Source organism: Oncorhynchus kisutch, linkage group LG23 (assembly GCF_002021735.2).
Source record: "Oncorhynchus kisutch isolate 150728-3 linkage group LG23, Okis_V2, whole genome shotgun sequence".
Classification (NCBI taxonomy): Eukaryota; Metazoa; Chordata; class Actinopteri; order Salmoniformes; family Salmonidae; genus Oncorhynchus; species Oncorhynchus kisutch.
The window spans coordinates 19,912,620-19,932,619 of NC_034196.2; the positions used below are offsets into that span (position 1 = coordinate 19,912,620).

The following is a 20,000-nucleotide window of genomic DNA, read 5'->3' on the forward strand; positions in this document are numbered from 1 at the left end:
GCACTGAGTTTGAAGGTAGGCCTTGAAATATATCCACAGGTACACCTTCAATTGACTCAAATGATGTCAATTAGCCTATCAGAAGCTTCTAAAGCCATGACATAATTTTCAGGAATTTCCGAAGCTGTTTGAAGGCACAGTCAACTTAGTGGATGTAAACTTCTGACCCACTGGAATTGTGATACAGTGAATTATAAGTGAAATAATCTGTCTGTAAACAGTTGTTGGAAAAATTACTTGGGTCATGCACAAAGTAGATGTCCTAACCGACTTGCCAAAACTATAGTTTGTTAACAAGAAATTTGTGGAGTGGTTGAAAAACAAGTTTTAATGACTCCAACCTAAGTGTATTTATGATATAGAACAGAACAGTGTGTCCTCTTAAGCTATGATGTGTCAAATCACCCCTGTCCTCATTTTGTCACTCTCTGAAAGGTGTGTGTGTGTGTTTAGCTAACACACCAATGTCATCATATGTCACATCTCTGAGAATTAGGATTGCTATTTGTCAATATACCCAATGTTCTCATAAGTCACCTTTCTCTGAAGGGGGTTGTGTCTAGTTAATAGAAATCATGTCCTCACCTCCCTCTAAATGGGGCTGGTATGTGGTTAACACACCATTGTGTTATCATGTGGTCCTCATGTCTCATCTGCCGTAGAAGCAGAATGCATTAAAGAGCATATTAGTGGCCCTCTGAGAGATCACTAAGAGGCGGATTCATCTCGAAACCACACATGCACACGCAAACATGCACACAAACACACAAACACACACACACACAAACACACACACACGCACACAAACACACAAACACACAGCTCCGCATCAAATGTGATAGGTTAAGGAACATTAGCTTTGCTGTGGGACTGCTGTGTGAACAGTGCTACTACACACAGCGACAAAGACACAAACGTGGCCCTCACACCAATCGGCCCCTCAAACCACAACAGTGTATGGAGTGGCCCAAAGAGCAAAGGGTGGGGATCTTTAGGCAGCACGGTGGAGGTAACCCCCCACCCCTACCTCCTGCCTCTCCTACTAACACAAACACACTAAACAGACACATTATTGCTTTAATGTGAAATATCAAATCAACCATTCCAGGAACAGAGGACATCCAGCAAACAAATGTGGTCATTTAGCTTCCAAACCCAATCTGCTTGCTTAGCACCACTCTCATTGACATCATTAGATGGTCATTCGAGGTCCAGCCTTTAAACTTGCAATCTCTCCTTATTTGGTTAAATGTGCATATGTTTCAAGCAAAGCTAAAGCAATAGTTCTTCAGGACACGCAATTATGAGTATGGATTTGTGGATTACAGTGACTGCTCACTATCACACCGTTATCGGTTGATAAAGGGTTAGAGGAGGATTACTGAGTGGCCACATCACATGCATGGCCAGCCTCCCCGCCCTTCCCTCGCTCAAAGGACAGAGGGATGAGGCGGCAATGATCGTTTACATGTCAAGGCCCTCCGTTGAAGTCAAGCGAAAGAGCAAAACGATGGAGAAGAGGAATGGACAGAACGACGTGGCGGACAAAAAAAGGCGTCGAGCGAAGAAGAAGAACAGGATGAAAGATGTCAGTGTTCCCACGAAACGACTCCTGTTAATTAAGCTATAAATAGAACAAACGTTGTTTAGCCATATCGAAGGAGACTCACAACTCTTCTCAATATGCTCGTTGCTACTCCTAGCTCGCTATGTGTGTACTCTGTCTTGTAGCTGCAGTTCTATGATTAGTTGATTGCATTTGTCCCTTGAGGTATCTTCCCCTATGCAAATGGAGAGCGAAGGTAAAGAACGTCATATACAACACCATTATATGACATGGGGGGAGATGTTATAGCAGTAAACAGGAAAACACAGCGGTCCACTCAATATCTCACTGGAGCCACACAATATCAGTCACTTTAATAGCAATGGGGACCTAGGGGCATCGGGTATAAGATTTATTAAAAGCAAGTCTATTTTCATTCATATTTAAGCTCAACAAGGAGCCTGTTTTTTTCCAACAACCTCCTCCTCATCTCCTTCCTGGATGAGGTAATGAAAAATGGAACAGTAACGAAAAAATAGCACCCCAGCAGTCTGTGTCCCTGTATTATAAAGGGCACTTTATATGACAGCCCATCTCCGGGGGTCAAGGTTCATGTTCCAAGACATTATCAATCCCAGCGGAAGGTCAGAGGGAGAATGTCAGTGATGTGATTATGGGGCTAACTGGCTAGCTGTGTGACGTCCCCGGGCAAAGTCGATGTGACCGCTGCAGCATTTGTGTGTGTGTGTGTGTGTGTGTGTCCATGTGCTTGCACATTCATGTGTGTGTCTCACAGAGAGATAGACATATTGTGTATGTATTTGTGTGTCTGCCTCACAGGTGGCCTCAGCGTTAAACAGAGGGCCAGGCAGACTGTGAGGAACACACAGCCTAGACAACACTGCCTAGACAGTCTCTTCTAGCAGCAGTGTGTGTTTGTGTGTACAGGCCATTGATATTCCCCTCCACAGACACATAACACAATGACACCAGTCAGAATGAAGGAAAGAGGGAGAAAGAGAGAGAGAGAAGGGAGTGTCGATTGATATTGATCGAGGAGGACAGAGGACAGGGGGAGACAGAGGGAGATGAAGGGAGGAGTTTTGGGAGAGAAGGGGAGAGGGGGCGAGGAGAAGAGAGGGGGAGGTAAGATTGATGGATAACGCTGCAGATGTAATAATGTCCCACACAACAGACCTAATTTCCTTTACACCCCATCTGGGTGTGTATCTCCTCTCTTTCTGAGCTCTCTATCTCTTGCTATCTCATGCTGTGCCCACTTATGTGTGTCTGTTTCTGTACTTATCTGTTCCCATCTTGAAAGTTGGTAAGTATGGATTGTGAGTGTCTTTTTTTGCGTGTGTTTTTCTGTGTATGTGTACATACTGTATACATATACAGTACCAGTCCAAAGTTTGGACAACTACTCATTCAAGGGTTCTTCTTTATTTTGTACTGTTTTCTACATTCTAGAATAATCGTAAAGACATCAAAACTATGAAATAACACATATGGAATCATGTGGTAATCAAAAATTAGATTTGAGATTCTTCAAAGTAGCAAACCTTTGCCTTGATGACAGTTTTGCACACTCTTGGCATTCTATCAGCTGTGATTGTGGAGGACAGATCATCTGATGCAGCACTCCATCACTCTCCTTCTTAGTCAAATAGACCTTACACAGCCTGGAGGTGTGTTGGGTCATTGTCCTGTTGAAAAACATATGATAGTCCCACTAAGCGCAAACCAGATGGGATGGTGTATCCCTACAGAATGCTGGTTAAGTGTGCCTTGAATTCTAAATAAATCACAGTATCACCAGCAAAGCACCATCACACCTCCTCCTCCATGCTTCATGGTAGGAACCACACATTCAGAGATCATCCGTTCACCTACTCTGCATCTCACAACGACACGGCAGTTGAAACCAAAAATCTCAAATTTGGACTCATCAGACCAAAGGACAGATTTCCACCGGTCTAATGTCCATTGCTTGTGTTTCTTTGCCCAAGCAAGTCCCTTCTTCGTATTGGTGTCCTTTAGTAGTGGTTTCTTTGTAGCAATTCGACCACGAATGCTTGATTTACGCAGTCTCCTTTGAACAGTTGATGTTGAGATATATGTTACTTGAACTCTGTGAAGCAATTATTTGGGCTGCAATTTCTGAGGCTGGTAACTCTAATGTTCTTATCCTCTGCAGCAGAGGTCAAAATCAAATCAAATGTATTTGTCACATACACATGGTTAGCAGATGTTAATGCGAGTGTAGCGAAATGCTTGTGCTTCTAGTTCCGACAATGCAGTAGTGCAGTAGTAACCAACGACAATGCAGTAGTAACCAACGAGTACATTTAACCTAACAATTCCACAACTACTACCTTAAGGTAACTCTGGGAATGTGGGAACTCCTTCAAGACTGTTGAAAAAGCATTCCAGGTGAAGCTGGTTGAGAGAATTCCAAGAGTGTGCAACGCTGTCATCAAGGCAAAGGGTGGTTACTTTGAAGAATCTCAAATATAAAATATATTTGAATTTGTTTTAACACTTTTTTGGTTACTACATGATTCAATGTGTGTTATTTCATAGTTTTGATGTCTTAACTATTATTCTACAAGACAGAAAATAGTCTAAATAAATACAAATCCTTGAATGAGTAGGTGTGTCCAAACCTTTGACATACAGTACCTGTCAAAGGTATAGACACACCTACTAATTTAAGGATTTGAATTTATTTGGAATTTATTTATTTACATTGTAGAATAATAGTGTGTATATACTGTATATTCCTGCTTCCCTCTGGTCAATAGATAAACTTGTAAACTCCCCGTCACACTCTCCTCATTGCAACACATGACAAACGTGTTGACAGACGTTCCTCATGACTTCCTAGTGACATCATTAGCTATTCCTGTGCAATATGCTGCAAAACTGTTGACAGAAGATGTGTGATCACTGGTTGCTAATGCGCACAATGTACACACACACACGCACGCACATACACACACACACACACCAGCCAGCGAGATCTTAACAATGCAAAAAAGTAACCTTTTCTCCCTAGGTATGTTCCTTGTTTTTCCCCTCTCTCTTTGCTCTGTTCTCTCTTTCTCCACGATCTCTCTGTTCTCTCTTTCACTTGTCCTGATCTCTGGCTTTACACGGAGCTGTGATGGCTTTACACGTTCATGAAGCTGTGAGCTGATGACGATCCTCTTTGAGAGATGAGCCGATGCAGATGAATTCCCAGATAACATACCATACCATATCACAACCTGATTTCTCTATCTGCATTTGAACTCATTTAAATACTCTGAGAATCATTTTTGTATTTGAGCAAACTTATTCTGACACAGACAAAAAGAAGGAAAGAAAGAAAGAAAGAACAAAGACAAAATAAAAGTAGATAATATACCGCAGGTCATCCAAACCTGATGCCCTGAACTGATAGTCCAAGAGCCTGAGTTCATTGCCTTCTCTCAGCTCATCTTTCTTTCTTTCGTTCTCTCGCTTCTTTGGTAAGGCAAATTAAACCACTCCCTATCTTCCTACAACAAAGAACACCAGCAATAAAAACTATCAAAAACAACCCCCACGCATTCAACATTAGGCTAGCTCAGAAATACACTGAAGTATTTCCCTCTATTTATTAAAAACTACAGACACCTATAAAGTGTGTGGGTGGGTGTGAAAATGGAGATGGTATATCCTTATAGACTTCACCTGTAGTGAGAGATCCCCAGTTATAGTCCAATAAGCAGAGACAGCCACTCCTCCTTCACATCCCTGGTAAAGTGGCCCACTCTCCTCTCTGTCAAACGGCCAGTGGTGTGTGTGTCAGGGTGAGTGTGTGTGTGTGTTGTGTTCCACGCCTGTGTGAATTAGAGCAGTGCAGGAACTGCGCTTCTGTTTCTGAGCTGAACGGAGCGAAGGAGAGAGAGAGCAAGAGGGAGAGAGAGAGAGAATGCCCTGTGGGATTTGTAGGGAGTCTCCCATCCAGCAGCGCAACCACAACAAGAGATAGAGGGAGGAGGGGGAGGAGCTAAAGAAAGAGGAAGAGAGGACTGGGGAGAGGAAGAAGTGTGTGTGTGTCTATGTGTGTACACCCATTAGAGCCCCCCCCCCCCCCCCCCCGAGCCCATCCCTGGTCAAGACATCAAGGCGCTGTGTACAGTTGCCATGTCCCACGGGACACACAGAGCCATTAGCATTCATCAGTCTACCGCCCCCTGACTTTTCTAACACACACATATACATACAGTAGCTTTGATTTTACTTAACCATGAAAGGCAGAAAAATACAATACACAGGCGTTAGGCAGATGTACACACACACACAGTGTCTCTGAGACATGGACATGGGAATAACAATATATACCAGGGCTAAGGGAGAGAGAAGCAGAGGAAACCTCTCTCTCTCACTCTCTCTCATTTCTGTTATTTATTGGCATGGGAAACACTGCCAAATCAAGTGGAATAGATAACTAACATAAGTGAAATAAACGAATCTAAATAGACAGTAAACATTATACTGACAAAAGTTTCAGAAGAATTATATTATAGTTATATTACTGGCTATGTACAGTGTTGAAACATGTGCAAATAGTTCAAGTACAAAGGGGCAAATACATGTACAGCTAAATATAGTTTGTTTACAATAATGTTTGTGCTTCACTGGTTGCCCTTTTCTTGTTGCAACAAGTCACACATATTGTTGCTGTGATGACACACTGTGGCATTTCACCTAATAGATATGGGAGTTTATCTAAACTGGATTTGTTTTGGAATTCTTTATGGGTCTGTGTAATATGAGGGAAATATGCGTCTCCAGAATGATCATTCATTTGGCAGGAAGTTAGGAAGTGCAGCGCAGTGGGCACATAGTGATGGATTTTTTTATAGAAGGTTAGAAAATCACTTCCTTTGCGGTGGTTCACAATTTAGCGGCTCCTTTCTGGATTTTGATCATTAGCATGTATTGCGAATTCTTCATTAGTGACCGGACCCCAGACCTCACAACCACAGAATGGCGCCGGAGGAGATGGCTGCCGTTTTATGGCCTTCTAACCTATTGTGCAATTTTGTGTGTTTTTTCATGTTATTTGTAACTTATTTTGTCTCTTATGACCGAAAAGAGCTTCTAGATATCAGGACAGCGATTATTCACCTCGTAAGATTTTTCAATAACGAGTCAGACGTGAAGGATTTACTTCAGACACCCGACATGGCCCTCATCTCCGACATTGGCAGGAGAAAGAGATGGAGATATCGAGGCCGTAGGTCGGGGTGCCTTGTAAGGAGCCGACGGCAAGTGGGTAATCTGGCTCTACCATCAGTCCTATTAGCCAACGTACAATCATTGGATAACAAAATAGACGAGCTACGATCACATCGGGACATACTGCTGGCGTGGTTTTTGCTGCATCGGCAAGATAGAACAGCCGCCTCTGGTAAGACAAGGGGTGGTGGTTTGTGTATATTTGTAAAAAAAAACAGCTGGTACATGAAATCTAATATTAAGGAAGATTCAAGGTTTTGCTCGCCTGAGGTAGAGTATGATAAGCTGTAGACCACACTATTTACCAAGAGAGTGTTCATCTATATTTTTCGTTGCTGTCTATTTACCACCACAAACCAATGCTGGCACTTAAACCGCACTCAATGATCTGTATAAGGCCATAAGCAAACAGGAAATGCTCATCCTGAGGGGGCGCTCCTAGTGGCCGGGGCCCTTCATGCAGGGAAAATTAAATCAGTTTTACCAAATTTCTACCAGCATGTTAAATGTGCAATCAGAGGGGGAAAAAACTCTAGTCAACCTTTACTCCACACACAGAGACGCGTACAAAGCTCTTCCTCGCCCTCCATTTGGCAAATCTGACCATAATTCTATCCTCCTGATTCCTGCTTACAAGCAAAAACTAAAGCAGGAAGCACCAGTGACTCGGTCAGTAAAGAAGTGTTCAGATGACGCAGATGCTAAGCTACAGGACTATTTTGCTAGCACAGACTGGAATATGTTCCGGGAATCTTCCGATGGCATTGAGGAGTACACCACATCAAATCAAAATCAAATGGCATTTGTCACATGCGCCGAATACAACCGGTGTAGACCTTACAGTGAAATGCTTACTTACAAGCCCTTAACCAACAGTGCAGTTCAATAAATAGTTAAGAAAATATTTACTAAATGAACTAAAGTTAAAAATGTAAATAATAAGTAACACAATAAAATAACAATACCGACGCTATATACAGGGGGTAACGGTACAGAGTCAATGTGCGGGGGTACAGGTCAGTCAAGGTCATTTGTATATGCACTGTAGGTAGGGGTGAAGTGACTATACATAGACAATAAACAGGGAGTAGCAGCAGTGTAATAACAAAGGGGGGGGGGGGGGGGTCAATGTAAATAGTCCACATGGCCATTTGATTAACTGTTCAGCAGTCTTATGGACCTAGACTGGGTGCTCCTGTACCGCTTGCCATGCGGTAGCAGAGAGAACAGTCTATGACTTGGGTGGCTGGAGTCTTTGACATTTTTTGGGGCCTTCCTCTGACACCACCTAGTATATTGGTCCTGGATGGCAGCTTCGCACCAGTGATGGACTGGGCCGTACGCACTATCCTCTGGAGCGCCTTACGGTCAGATGCCGAGCAGTTGCCATACCAGGCGGTGATGCAACCGGTCAGGATGCTGTCGCATCTGTAGAACCCCAGTCTGAGGTCCTGAGGGCTTTGGAGCAGGTTTTCATCAAGGATCTCTCTGTACTTTCTCCGTTCATCTTTCCCTCGATCCTGACTAGTCTCCCAGTCCCTGCAGCTGAAAAACATCCCCACAGCATGATTATTTTCAGCACCATGATCCACCTTAGGGATGGTGCCAGATTTCCTCCTGACGTGATGCTTGGAATTCATGCCAAGAGCTGCAGAGATGGTTGTCCTTTTGGAAGGTTCACCCATCTCCACAGAGGAACTCTGGAGCTCTGACCATTGGGTTCTTGTTCACTTCCCTGACCAAGTCCATTCTCCCCGATTGCTCCGTTTGGCCAGGCAGCCAGCTCTAGGGGGAGTCTTATTGGTTCCTAACTTCTTCCATTTAAGAATTATGGAGGCCACTGTTCTTGGGGACCTTCATTGCTGCAGAAATCTTTTGGTTCCCCTGATCTGTGCCTCGACACAATTCTGTCTCGGAGCTCTATGGACAATTCCTTCAACCTCATGGCTTGTTTTTTGCTCTGACATGCACTGTCAACTATGGGACCTTATATAGACAGGTGTGTGGCTTTCCAAATCATGTCCAATCAATTTAATTTACCACAGGTGGACTCCAATCAAGTTGTAGAAACATCTCAAGGATGATCAATGGAAACCTCAATTTCGAGTGTCTGGATGCTAATGTAAATAAGGTACATCTGTTTTGCCCCAAAAAGTGCTGAATAAAATTAAGCCTGTTTTCACTTTGTCATTATGGAGTACTGTGTGTAGACTGATGAGAATTGTTTTATTTATTCCATTTTAGAATAAGGCTGTAATGTAACAGAATATGAAAAAAATCAAGGGGTCTGAATACTTTCCAAATGCACTGTACCTAATAGTTAAATAGAAAAAATAGAAAAAATATTTTTCAAATGTAATTGGAGAATTGGGTGGGTTCTTCTGGTAGTCTTTAATAGCTGATTCTATGATTTTTATTTGATCATGTATATATTTAGGCATTTTTTTTCCTTGTTATATGGCCATCTTGGACAGTTTGTGTTTAATGTTTGTTTAGTATATTCCAATTTCCCCAGAAGTGGTTAGATTCTATGTATTCTTCAATTACATAGAGCATAGAGCTTCTCTCTCTCTCTCTCTCTCTCTCTCTCTCGCTCTCTCTCTCTCTCTCCCTCTCTCTCTCTCTCTCTCTCTCCCCATCTCCCTCTTCCTCTCCCTCTCCCTCTCCCTCGCTCTCTCGCTCTCTCCCTCTCTGTCTCACTCTCTCTCTCTCTCTCCCCCATTTCCCCTCCCTCGCTCTCTCCATCTCTGTCTCACTCTCTCTCTCTCTCTCTCTCCCCCCCATCTCCCCCTCCTCGCTCTCTCCCCCTCTCTCTCTCTCTCTCTCTCTCTCTCTCTCTCTCTCTCTCCCCCATCTCCCTCTTCCTCTCCCTCTCCCTCTCCCTCTCCTCGCTCTCTCGCTCTCTCCCTCTCTGTCTCACTCTCTCTCTCTCTCTCTCTCTCTCTCTCTCTCTCTCTCTCTCCCCCATCTCCCCTCCCTCGCTCTCTCCATCTCTGTCTCACTCTCTCTCTCTCTCTCTCTCTCTCTCTCTCTCTCTCTCTCTCTCTCTCTCTCTCTCTCTCTCTCTCCCCCCATCTCCCCCTCCCTCGCTCTCTCTCTCTCCCTCTCTCTCTCTCTCTCTCCCCATCTCCCTCTTCCTCTCCCTCTCCCTCTCCTCGCTCTCTCGCTCTCTCCCTCTCTGTCTCACTCTCTCTCTCTCTCTCTCTCCCCCATTTCCCCTCCCCTCGCTCTCTCCATCTCTGTCTCACTCTCTCTCTCTCTCTCTCCCCCCCATCTTCCCCTCCCTCGCTCTCTCCCCCTCTCTCTCTCTCTCTCTCTCTCTCTCTCTCTCTCTCTCTCTCTCTCCCCCATCTCCCTCTCCCTCTCCCTCTCCCTCTCCCTCGCTCTCTCGCTCTCTCCCTCTCTGTCTCACTCTCTCTCTCTCTCTCTCTCTCTCTCTCTCTCTCTCTCTCTCTCTCTCTCTCCCCCATCTCCCCCTCCCTCGCTCTCTCCATCTCTGTCTCACTCTCTCTCTCTCTCTCTCTCTCTCTCTCTCTCTCTCTCTCTCTCTCTCTCTCTCTCCCCCCATCTCCCCCTCCCTCGCTCTCTCCCTCTCTGTCTCGCTGTCTCTCTCTCTCTCTTTCCTCCCCATGAGACAAGTCATGAGACCAGAAGCAGGGCACCAAACAGAGAACAACATGCAGCTAGCAGATGTACAATAGAACTGAATAAAGAGCATGTCTGTGTACAGTATAATAGCAAACAACTGAATAAAAGCCGATCCCAACAGCTGATCGTAACCCCTTAAGTGTATTCACTGCTCAGTGTGCTTGGCTGTGCTTTATGGAACATCTGCTCCCTCTCCCTCCTCTCTCTCTCTCTCTCTCTTGTCTTATCTCAGGTGCTTTTCGTCTTAACAGCTTCAGATGACAGAGTACACTGAGGCAGGAGAGGCTCCAACGTAACCTGACTGTGACAGTGAGTGGGACCAACGAAAGTGTCTGTGTGGGGGGTATTGTGTGCTTCTGTAACTGTGTGCCTGCATGTGTGTCGGTGTCTGCCTGTGTCTGTGCAGTAGTGTTTGAAGCCAATTCCACTGCTTTTTAAATTATTCCCCTCTAATCAGGGACTGCTTTAGACCTGGGATTCCAGGTGGGTGCAATTAATTATCAGGTAGACTTGAATAACCCTGGCCTGTGGTGTGCGGTATTCTGGAATCCTCGAATGCATTAACTAACGCTTCACTAATAATCTTTCTTCTCTCACTGTGCTCAAAGCCCACAGTGCTCTTGGTCACTGAGAAAACATTTGAATCAAATTTGAGCAGGGACAAGCAATATCTATGTTTGCTAAGTTTCTGCTAAATGACTAAAATGTCAAATGCAGTGCTTTGAACAGGCCTACACCTTGCCATCTACTGGACAAGTTGTGGTACTACTTCTACAATGTCAAAGGCAAACAGAGATGAGTAAACGACATGAATAAAGATACCTAAAGATACCACCTTTCCGGTGAGATGAAGATAATCCAGACTTTCCGTATCAAAACTTTCATAATCACTACCTTTGAGTTTTGAAAAACACAAAAACATAATTTAATCCTGATTGAAGGTGAAATTGGATTACCAAATCCCTAATGTTGAATCCTAACATTTAATCTAATTTTATAGATAATTTCTGAAAAACTGGCCCCTGGGAATCATAACAATTCCTCATAAAAATACTGTGTAAAAAATGTACACATACACAAGCAAGCGCACACACACACGCAAACACACACACACACACACACACACACACACACACACACACACACACACACACACACACACACACACACACACACACACACACACACACACACACACACACACACACACACACACTATCCTATCTATTTCCCTCCTTTTCTATTTCTCTCTCTCTCACAAACCGAGACCACAAACAAACACTATTGAACTCTTTCTGTCTCACGCACAGATAACATTTCTTCATTTGACACTATGGAGAACAGTCTATTTCTCTCATTCACATTCACCTGCTGTGCTTTTCCTGACCAGCTGCTCTGTGTAGTGGGGATAAGCTAACTAACTACTGTACTACACCACTGCTGCTTGTTGACAGCACCTTCAGCAGTGACTCAATCACATACACTGCACGTACATAAATGCCATTCCACCACTAAATAGTGGGCAGTTACCTTCCTTTCAAAGAGAGAGAAATGTTATATTTGGTCCACAAAAATCGTGTGCAGATATTATGTTAAATAAATTTGGTACCATAAAAATGTAAAACATCCTATAATGAGAAGAGGAATTTGATAGCCAACCAGCAGTGAAGCCAAGTACAATGATTACATTGTGACATAGCATTGAAACATAGCATCAAATACTTTATATACTGTAACTAAAAAGGTATCTTAGAAATCCAAAAAGAGAACCAGAAGTGTCAATAAAGCATTAGAAAAGTGTTAGGAATACGTTAGCAGCTGAAACACACAAAAATAATATAATGCAGAGACATTCTGGAACGCTACACACACACCATAACTTTAATCTCCGCTAACACTACCAAAACACAGACCTGCAGGTGTATGGTACCTGACCTGAGAAATAGGAAGCACAAAGAGTGTATACAGTACCTTAGAGACAGGCATCTGGATGTTCCGAGTGTATGTGTGAATATGTACGAGTTCTGCCAGTGCGGGGTGCAAGAGCATACACACACACACATACACACACACAGGATAGTAGCGAAAGAGGACAGAAAATCCAGGTGTGAAAAATGCTGTAGTGATTTGTTTCTCTCTCTTCTGTCTATCCTTCTCTTTGTCTCTCACTGTCTCTATGTTCCCTCTTTTCTCTGTTTATATCTCTCTCTCTATTTCTGTCTGAATGTTGTGCAGTCCTGCCTCTCTCACCGTGTGGTTCTTATGTGTTTGCCAACGTGCAACACTAGCGCTGGGGAAGAGGAGAGGGAAGAGAGGGGAGGAGGAGGGGGGGGCTATGAGGGGTTAGGGAAAGAGGAAGGGAGAGGTAGATGAGAGCAAGAAGTGAGAGTTGAGGGAGTGAGGGAGGGAGGGAGGGAGGCAGGGAGGGAGGGAGGAAGGAAGGAAGGAAGGAAGGAAGGAAGGAAGGAAGGAAGGAAGGAAGGAAGGAAGGAAGGAAGGAAGGAAGGAAGGAAGGAAGGAAGGAAGGAAGGAAGGAAGGAAGGAAGGAAGGAAGGAAGGAAGGAAGGAAGGAAGGAAGGAAGGAAGGAAGTTTGGGGAGAGGGGAGGAAGGCGAGGGAAAAAGATGAGAGAGAACAGTAGGAGAAAGAGGATACATAGAGTTGATACTGGTGGAAGTAGTTGATAGTGTACACAGAGACATAGAGAGATGGAGAAAAAAGGAGAGTGAGAATGAGGGAGAGAGAAAAAGAAAGGTTCATGAGTTGATGGGAAGGAGGGTGAAGGGAGCTGTATCCATGTGTTAGTGTGTCTCTGGAGGCCCATGATGCCATGCTGTGCAGTCCCGTACCTCTATCTCCCTCCCTCCCTCTTTTCCCACCTCCTATTTTTAGACCCCAGCCCAGCCATGAATCAAGCAATGAATCAAAGCTTATCAAAGAGGTGCAGGATCTGGGATGCAAAAGAGCCCTGTATTCCACACCTCATCAACTACAAAGACACACACACAGGTAAAGGATACACACACATAAACAATCATGTTCACAAACACACAAAAGACGCGGACACAAACATACAAAACCCTAGCTTTGACTCCCATCCCATCCCATGACCTAGCAGTGCCTCAGAGTGAAGTGTCACATTGTTTTACACTTCCTCTATACACATATTCTTGTACAGCTAATCTAATCTATTTGTAGCCCATATGACTTCCAAATGATCAGGTTTTGAAGGGCCATTCAATTCCCTCAAGCTCTAGTTTAACTGCTTATGCAAACCCAGAAAACTACTTTCTCTGTCTAGTGAATAGCATAATAAAACACAATCATCGCTGTCGGAAGAAACTCGAAACTCCACATTTGTTTTTCATTTGTAGTTTTAGATCAAAATATATGGAGACATCTATGAAGTCTCATCTAGGATAGAGCGAAAGGACCATTCCACACGTTGTCATAGGCGTTCCACATACAGTACATCCATGTCATAGAAAAGTGGAATACGATTCATGTGTCCCAAAATGAACTATTATCCTAAGCATTGCATGCTGGGCCTCTGTGGAGAAATTCTAATGACCCAAACCCAAGAATGTGAATAATTTAAATGAATAATATGGCGTCTTAGGATCTGGTCCAATCGTTTTTATACAAAGCCTTGATAGACTGTATATGTATGCCAGTGCATTATATAACAACAGAACAAGTTATAAATAGTTAAGGGCTTTTTGAACTGAAATAAAGCAAAACACGATCCATCAAAGAGATTTCATGAAAGTTTAAAGCACGGCTGGGGAATTGATCCTAGGACGTGATGGATATCACCGCCGTGCAAAAAAAGACACACACATGCACGTACTCATGTACGTATACACACACACCCACTTCCGCACGCACACACACATTGATGGAGTGAGACATTGTGTGTGTGTGTGTGTTTGTGTGTGTGTGCTTATTGAAAGAAAGCGTCAGGTAGCCTGGCCAGAAATCGAAAGGTTGCTGGATCGAATCCCAGAGTGGACAAAGTATAAATCTGTCATTCTGTGCCAGGCAGATAACTCCCAACAACTGCTCCCCGGGTGCCGTGCATGTTGATCAAGACAGCCCCAAGCACCTCTCTGATTCAGAGAGGGTTAAATGCAGAAGAGACATTTCAGTTCAACGCATTCAGTTGTACAACTCACTAGGTATCCCCTTTCGCCAGATTACTGTGATCAATTCAGAAGTCAATGGAGACAGGTAAACAGCACCTTGAAAGGAGTGTGTGATGGAGGCATGGGAGAAAGATGGGATTCCTGTCTGATCTGACACAATGCACCATGGAGGGGGGATCAAAAAGTGTATGTGTGTACGAGTGAGTGAGTGCATGTGTGTGACAAAGACTCAGAGACAGGTAATTAAGCACCTCTCTTCCCTCACACGGACAGGTGAAAATGGACTATGAACCAGACAGTTCAGAGACTAAAACTGTGGTTTACAATTTCTAATTGAATGTGCTTCCTCTTTCCCATTGCCTAGAATGCACTGTACTTGTTATGACTGTCTGTGTACATTTGTTGAGTATTTTATAGTGTGTTACAGAGAACAGTTGATTCCATTATACCTCTCATAGCCTCAGGGTGAAGAGATGTGATCCAGTCTTCATGAATTTGGATGAAATGAGGAGAGGAGTGAGGAAGGGAGGGGAGGAGAGGAGAGAGGAAGGGAGGTGAGTAAACACCATGCAAGGTCATGGTAACGTCATACAAGTCATGTGGCTATAACAAATGTACCGTCAAACTTACGTCATAGCTATGTCACAGCTGCCTGGAAAACAAGCAAGATCTTCCCTATAAACCACCCACCTCTACATCCAAAAAAGGAACATCACACATTTGACATGAGAGTCAGACAGTCAAAGACAGTCTAGGCGGTCTCTGAGGCCCAGCAGACATCCTTCGTCCATTAGACATCTGAAACATTAAGTATCTCTCCTGGCGAGGTGAAGGCTAGGCCCTGTCTGAGGCTCCCCTGTGTTTTGCGGTATACAACCGTACCCTAGCTTAGCACTTAGATCCACTAGAAAACTCTCGGCTGTCTAGCTATCTGTTTCTGCTCCACAGGACAACCTAGATTAGCTCGTTGAGCAGCAGATGCTGGTTGGAGAGTGTGAGTGAGAAAGTGCATGCATGCTAGTGTGTGTGTTCAGCTGAACAAATGTACTTTTCCAGCAGCTCTCTAATGCAGCCTGGTCACAGATAGTACTGGAAGCATACAGCAGGGTGAGATCATAGGCTTATGTGCTGTATGACCATCCACTCGGGAGTTGTGTTTTGTGTGTGACTGTGTGTGTGTGTGTGTGTGTGTGTGTATACGTGTGTACGTGTGTACGTGTGTACGTGTGTGTGTGTGTGTGTGTGTGTGTGTGTGTGTGTGTGTGTGTGTGTGTGTGTGTGTGTGTGTGTGTGCGTACGTGTACATCCATACTTCTGTCCATGTGACAATCATGCATTGAGGGAGAAAAGTGGCCTGGCTAGGAATAGAAGCGTTGTGTGTGTGTGCGTGTTATGTAAGGTAGCAGAATCCCGTGGTGTGTGTGAGGGCTGACTGCATGGTGGTTAGGGAGAGGACATTGAGACAGTCAGGGGACATAACTATCTCCCCTAAATACACCAGACTACAGTAATAGTACTAGGATTCCTGGAACTTGGCGGTGTAGGTGGCTACAACCACGTAGTTGCATCCCTAGTTCATATGCTTACAGCAGCTACGGAATGCATTGTCCCGGACAGTCCTGCCCCACTTACTAAGAAGAGACTGAGCATGACAGGGATACCATCGGAGAAAGGAAACTCTTTGTAACAATAGAATGACTGAATTAACTAGAACCAATGTGGCACATGGTTACCACACTATACAACAACATTAGCAAAAACACACATTTGGTTAACAATAGTGAAAATTGATCTAGCCCGTAAACAAAGGAGGAGCCAGCAAGCTGCACTTAGAAAATAAACTCAGAAGAATTGGTGACCATGGTGACTATTCACTACACAATATTTGAACGGGGAATGTCAACGGGACGGGAAATGTCAACATCAGCACTGTGACCATGCAGAAGAATGGGAAATGTCAACATCAGCACTGTGACCATGCAGAAGAACGGGAAATGTCAACATCAGCACTGTGACCATGCAGAAGAATGGGAAATGTCAACATCAGCACTGTGACCATGCAGAAGAACGGGAAATGTCAACATCAGCACTGTGACCATGCAGAAGAATGGGAAATGTCAACATCAGCACTGTGACCATGCAGAAGAATGGGAAATGTCAACATCAGCACTGTGACCATGCAGAAGAATGGGAAATGTCAACATCAGCACTGTGACCATGCAGAAGAACGGGAAATGTCAACATCAGCACTGTGACCATGCAGAAGAACGGGAAATGTCAGCATCAGCACTGTGACCATGCAGAAGAACGGGAAATGTCAACATCAGCACTGTGACCATGCAGAGGAATGGGAAATGTCAACATCAGCACTGTGACCATGCAGAAGAACGGGAAATGTCAACATCAACACTGTGACCATGCAGAAGAACGGGAAATGACGGTGACCTGGTTGACTATTTGCATATAGTAGCCGTTTGCATACTCGTACACAGGTAAGGTAAAGTCAGTTTTACTTTACTTAAGTGTTTAACTCAGAGCTCCTTTTCTCAAGAGTGCATTGATTCTCACTCCAGTTCAGCAGAGTGAGAATTTACCCGCAAATACTGTACATCAGAGGAGAAACGCTGTTTCTGACATTATGGGAAATGCAACACTAATTAAAGAGGAAATCTGTCTCTCTCGTTCTCTCTCTGTTTCTCTCGCTCTGTCTCTCTATTTCTTTCTCCCTCTTTCCCTCTCAAACAAAGATTCTATCACCCCATTCAGCGTTAAATCAAATCAAAGCTTACAGTGCAACTGGCAACTGCTACTGACAAGCTCCACAAAAGACACTCTCCCAGGCCTTTGTTAATGTACTTAAGAACTAGTGATAGAAAATCCTCCAAAGTCAGAATATAAGAGCATTTTTGACACATTTGGAGCAGCATACCGTAGAAAATGTCTTCCACCACCAAGACAAGCTGAGAGGGATCGGGTATTTATTAGGCTGAAGTGAAATCATCAACTCATTTGGGGCTTATAGTGTTGAGTTAGTAATGAAATGAAAGTTGTGTTTATTTCAAATCACATTGTGCTGGTTCAGCTTTTGGAACTTGTGGTCAGCTCTGAGTCAGGTTCTGTCAGAGGGGGAGTTTTGAGTTCCTCCAAAACACTGACCACAACACCACCCTGGTCGCTAACTTTATGGCCAAAGTGGAGAAACTCTCGCGGTTCAGATTTGGCAACTGCAAGAGAGAAACCTTGACATCCCATATCAATACCCTGTCTATGAGTCACATGTAGGATTTGCTTTGTCCTGGCTCACCCAATTACCCAAAGGTTGCTTTGTTCCCTTAGACCTCTAAATGTAACAACACAAGGGACTGAACACACACACACACACACACACACACACACACACACACAACCACGTGCATATGCACACATGATGCATGGTCTGACCTCCCTGAAAACCTTTCATTTCTAACAACATCCTGTTCAAGTTTCCTAATAGAGCACAGAGGCATAGACCACAAGCCATACTAAGACTTTAAGCCATATTAAACCATATTTTACGATTTCTTATCATCACAAAAGCTTTATTATGATTAAATATCTATTCATTACCCTTAGAGTGTTTCAATTCTCATAACTGCACAAGTTTACCTAAAATTAAACCAATACATTATCCTGATTAAAATTGAACTAATATTGCCATGATTGGATATGTATTATTGAATGACCCTTAGGGTCCACTCAAGCAAATGGAATGGTTATACTAAAAAGATTCCAATGTAAGCATAGAGGAATGTTCAGACTCTGATCATCCATTTGACCTAATCACCATACAACACATTGATTTTACTACAAGACTGATGACGGGTCTAATTAACCTACAGCAGGTCTTGTGATATGTTTTTCCCTTCACACACACACACACACACACATACACACACACACACACACACACACACACACACACACACACACACACACACACACACACACACACACACACACACACACACACACACACGCACGCACGCGCACACACACGCATTGTATTGTATAACTAACCTTGTGGGACACACAATTCAGTCCCATTCAAAATGCTATTTTTGCTAACCCTTAATTTAAGAAGAATTATAATAAAAGTAACAAGTAATTAAGAGCAGCAGTAAAACAACAATAGCGAGACTATATACAAGGGGGTACCGTTAGTTGAGGTAGTATGTACATGTAGGTAGAGTTATTAAAGTGACTATACATAGATGATAACAACAGAGAGAAGCAGTGGTATAAAAGAGGGGTGGGGGGGGGGGATTGTAAATAGTCTGTGTCGACATTTGTTTAGATGTTCAGGAGTCTTATGTCTTGGGGGTAGAAGCTGTTTAGAAGGCTCTTGGACCTAGATTTGGCACTCCGGTACTGCTTGCCGGAGGCTGAGCAGTTAACATACCAGGCAGTGATGCAAATAGTCGGGATGCAATAAAATGCAAATGAATTACTTTAAAATCATACAATGTGATTTTCTTGATTTTTGTTTTAGATTCTGTCTCTCACAGTTGAAGTGTACCTATGAGAAAAAAAAATTACAGACCTCTACATGCTTTGTAAGTAGGAAAACCTGCAAAATCGGCAGTGTATCAAATACTTGTTCTCCCCACTGTAGGTGTTCCTTTTGTCCAGGTGGGAAAGGGCAGGGTTGAGTGCAATAGAGATTGAATCATATGTGGATCTGTTGGGGTGGTATGCAAATTGGAGTGGGTCTAGGGTTTCTGGGATAATGGTGTTGATGTGAGCCATGACCAGCCTTTAAATCACTTCATGGCTACATCAAACAGGTCGAGTCGGTAGTCATTTAGGCAGGTTACATTAGTGTTCTTGGGCACAAGCACTATGGTGGTCTGCTTAACTTCTTGGATATAGGGGTCTTTTAATTTATGGATAAAATAACGTGCCCGTTTTAAGCGCAATATTTTGTCACGAAAAGATGCTCGACTATGCATATAATTGGCAGCTTTGGAAAGAAAACACTCTAAGGTTTCCAAAACTGCAAAGATATTATCTGTGAGTGCCACAGAACACATGCTACAGGCGAAACCAAGATGAAACTTCAACCAGGAAATGGGCAGAATTTTTGAAGCTCTGTTTTCCATTGTCTCCTTATATGGCTGTGAATGCGCCGGGAATGAGCCTGCCCTTTCTATCGTTTCTCCAAGGTGTCTGCAGCATTGTGACATATTTGTAGGCATATCATTGGAAGATTGGCCATAAGAGACTACATTTACCAGGGGTCCGCCCGGTGTCCTTTGTCTAAATTGGTGCATGCTCGCAGTACACATACTGGCAATTCGGGTGGCCCTGTGACCTTGTGAATGTTAACCTGTTTTAAGGTCTTATTCACAT

The 20,000-nt window shown here is 43.7% G+C and overlaps 1 protein-coding gene across 9 annotated transcripts in view; it reads right to left on the reverse strand.

The window, feature by feature from the left end:
• The window catches only part of LOC109879868 (regulator of G protein signaling 3), a 187,426-nt gene that overhangs the window by 63,322 nt on the left and 104,104 nt on the right, over nucleotides 1-20,000 (reverse strand). Inside the window, exon 1 of one of the 9 annotated variants that reach the window (XM_020472051.2) lies at nucleotides 12,440-12,729. The exons of 7 other annotated variants lie outside the window; for them this stretch is intronic. In XM_020472051.2, coding sequence (XP_020327640.1) covers nucleotides 12,440-12,517 — 78 coding nt within the window. In that variant the 5' untranslated portion in view covers nucleotides 12,518-12,729. Of the gene's footprint in view, nucleotides 1-5,266; nucleotides 5,543-12,439; nucleotides 12,730-20,000 lie in introns of those variants that run through there. One more of the 9 variants, XM_020472052.2, reaches the window with a different exon arrangement.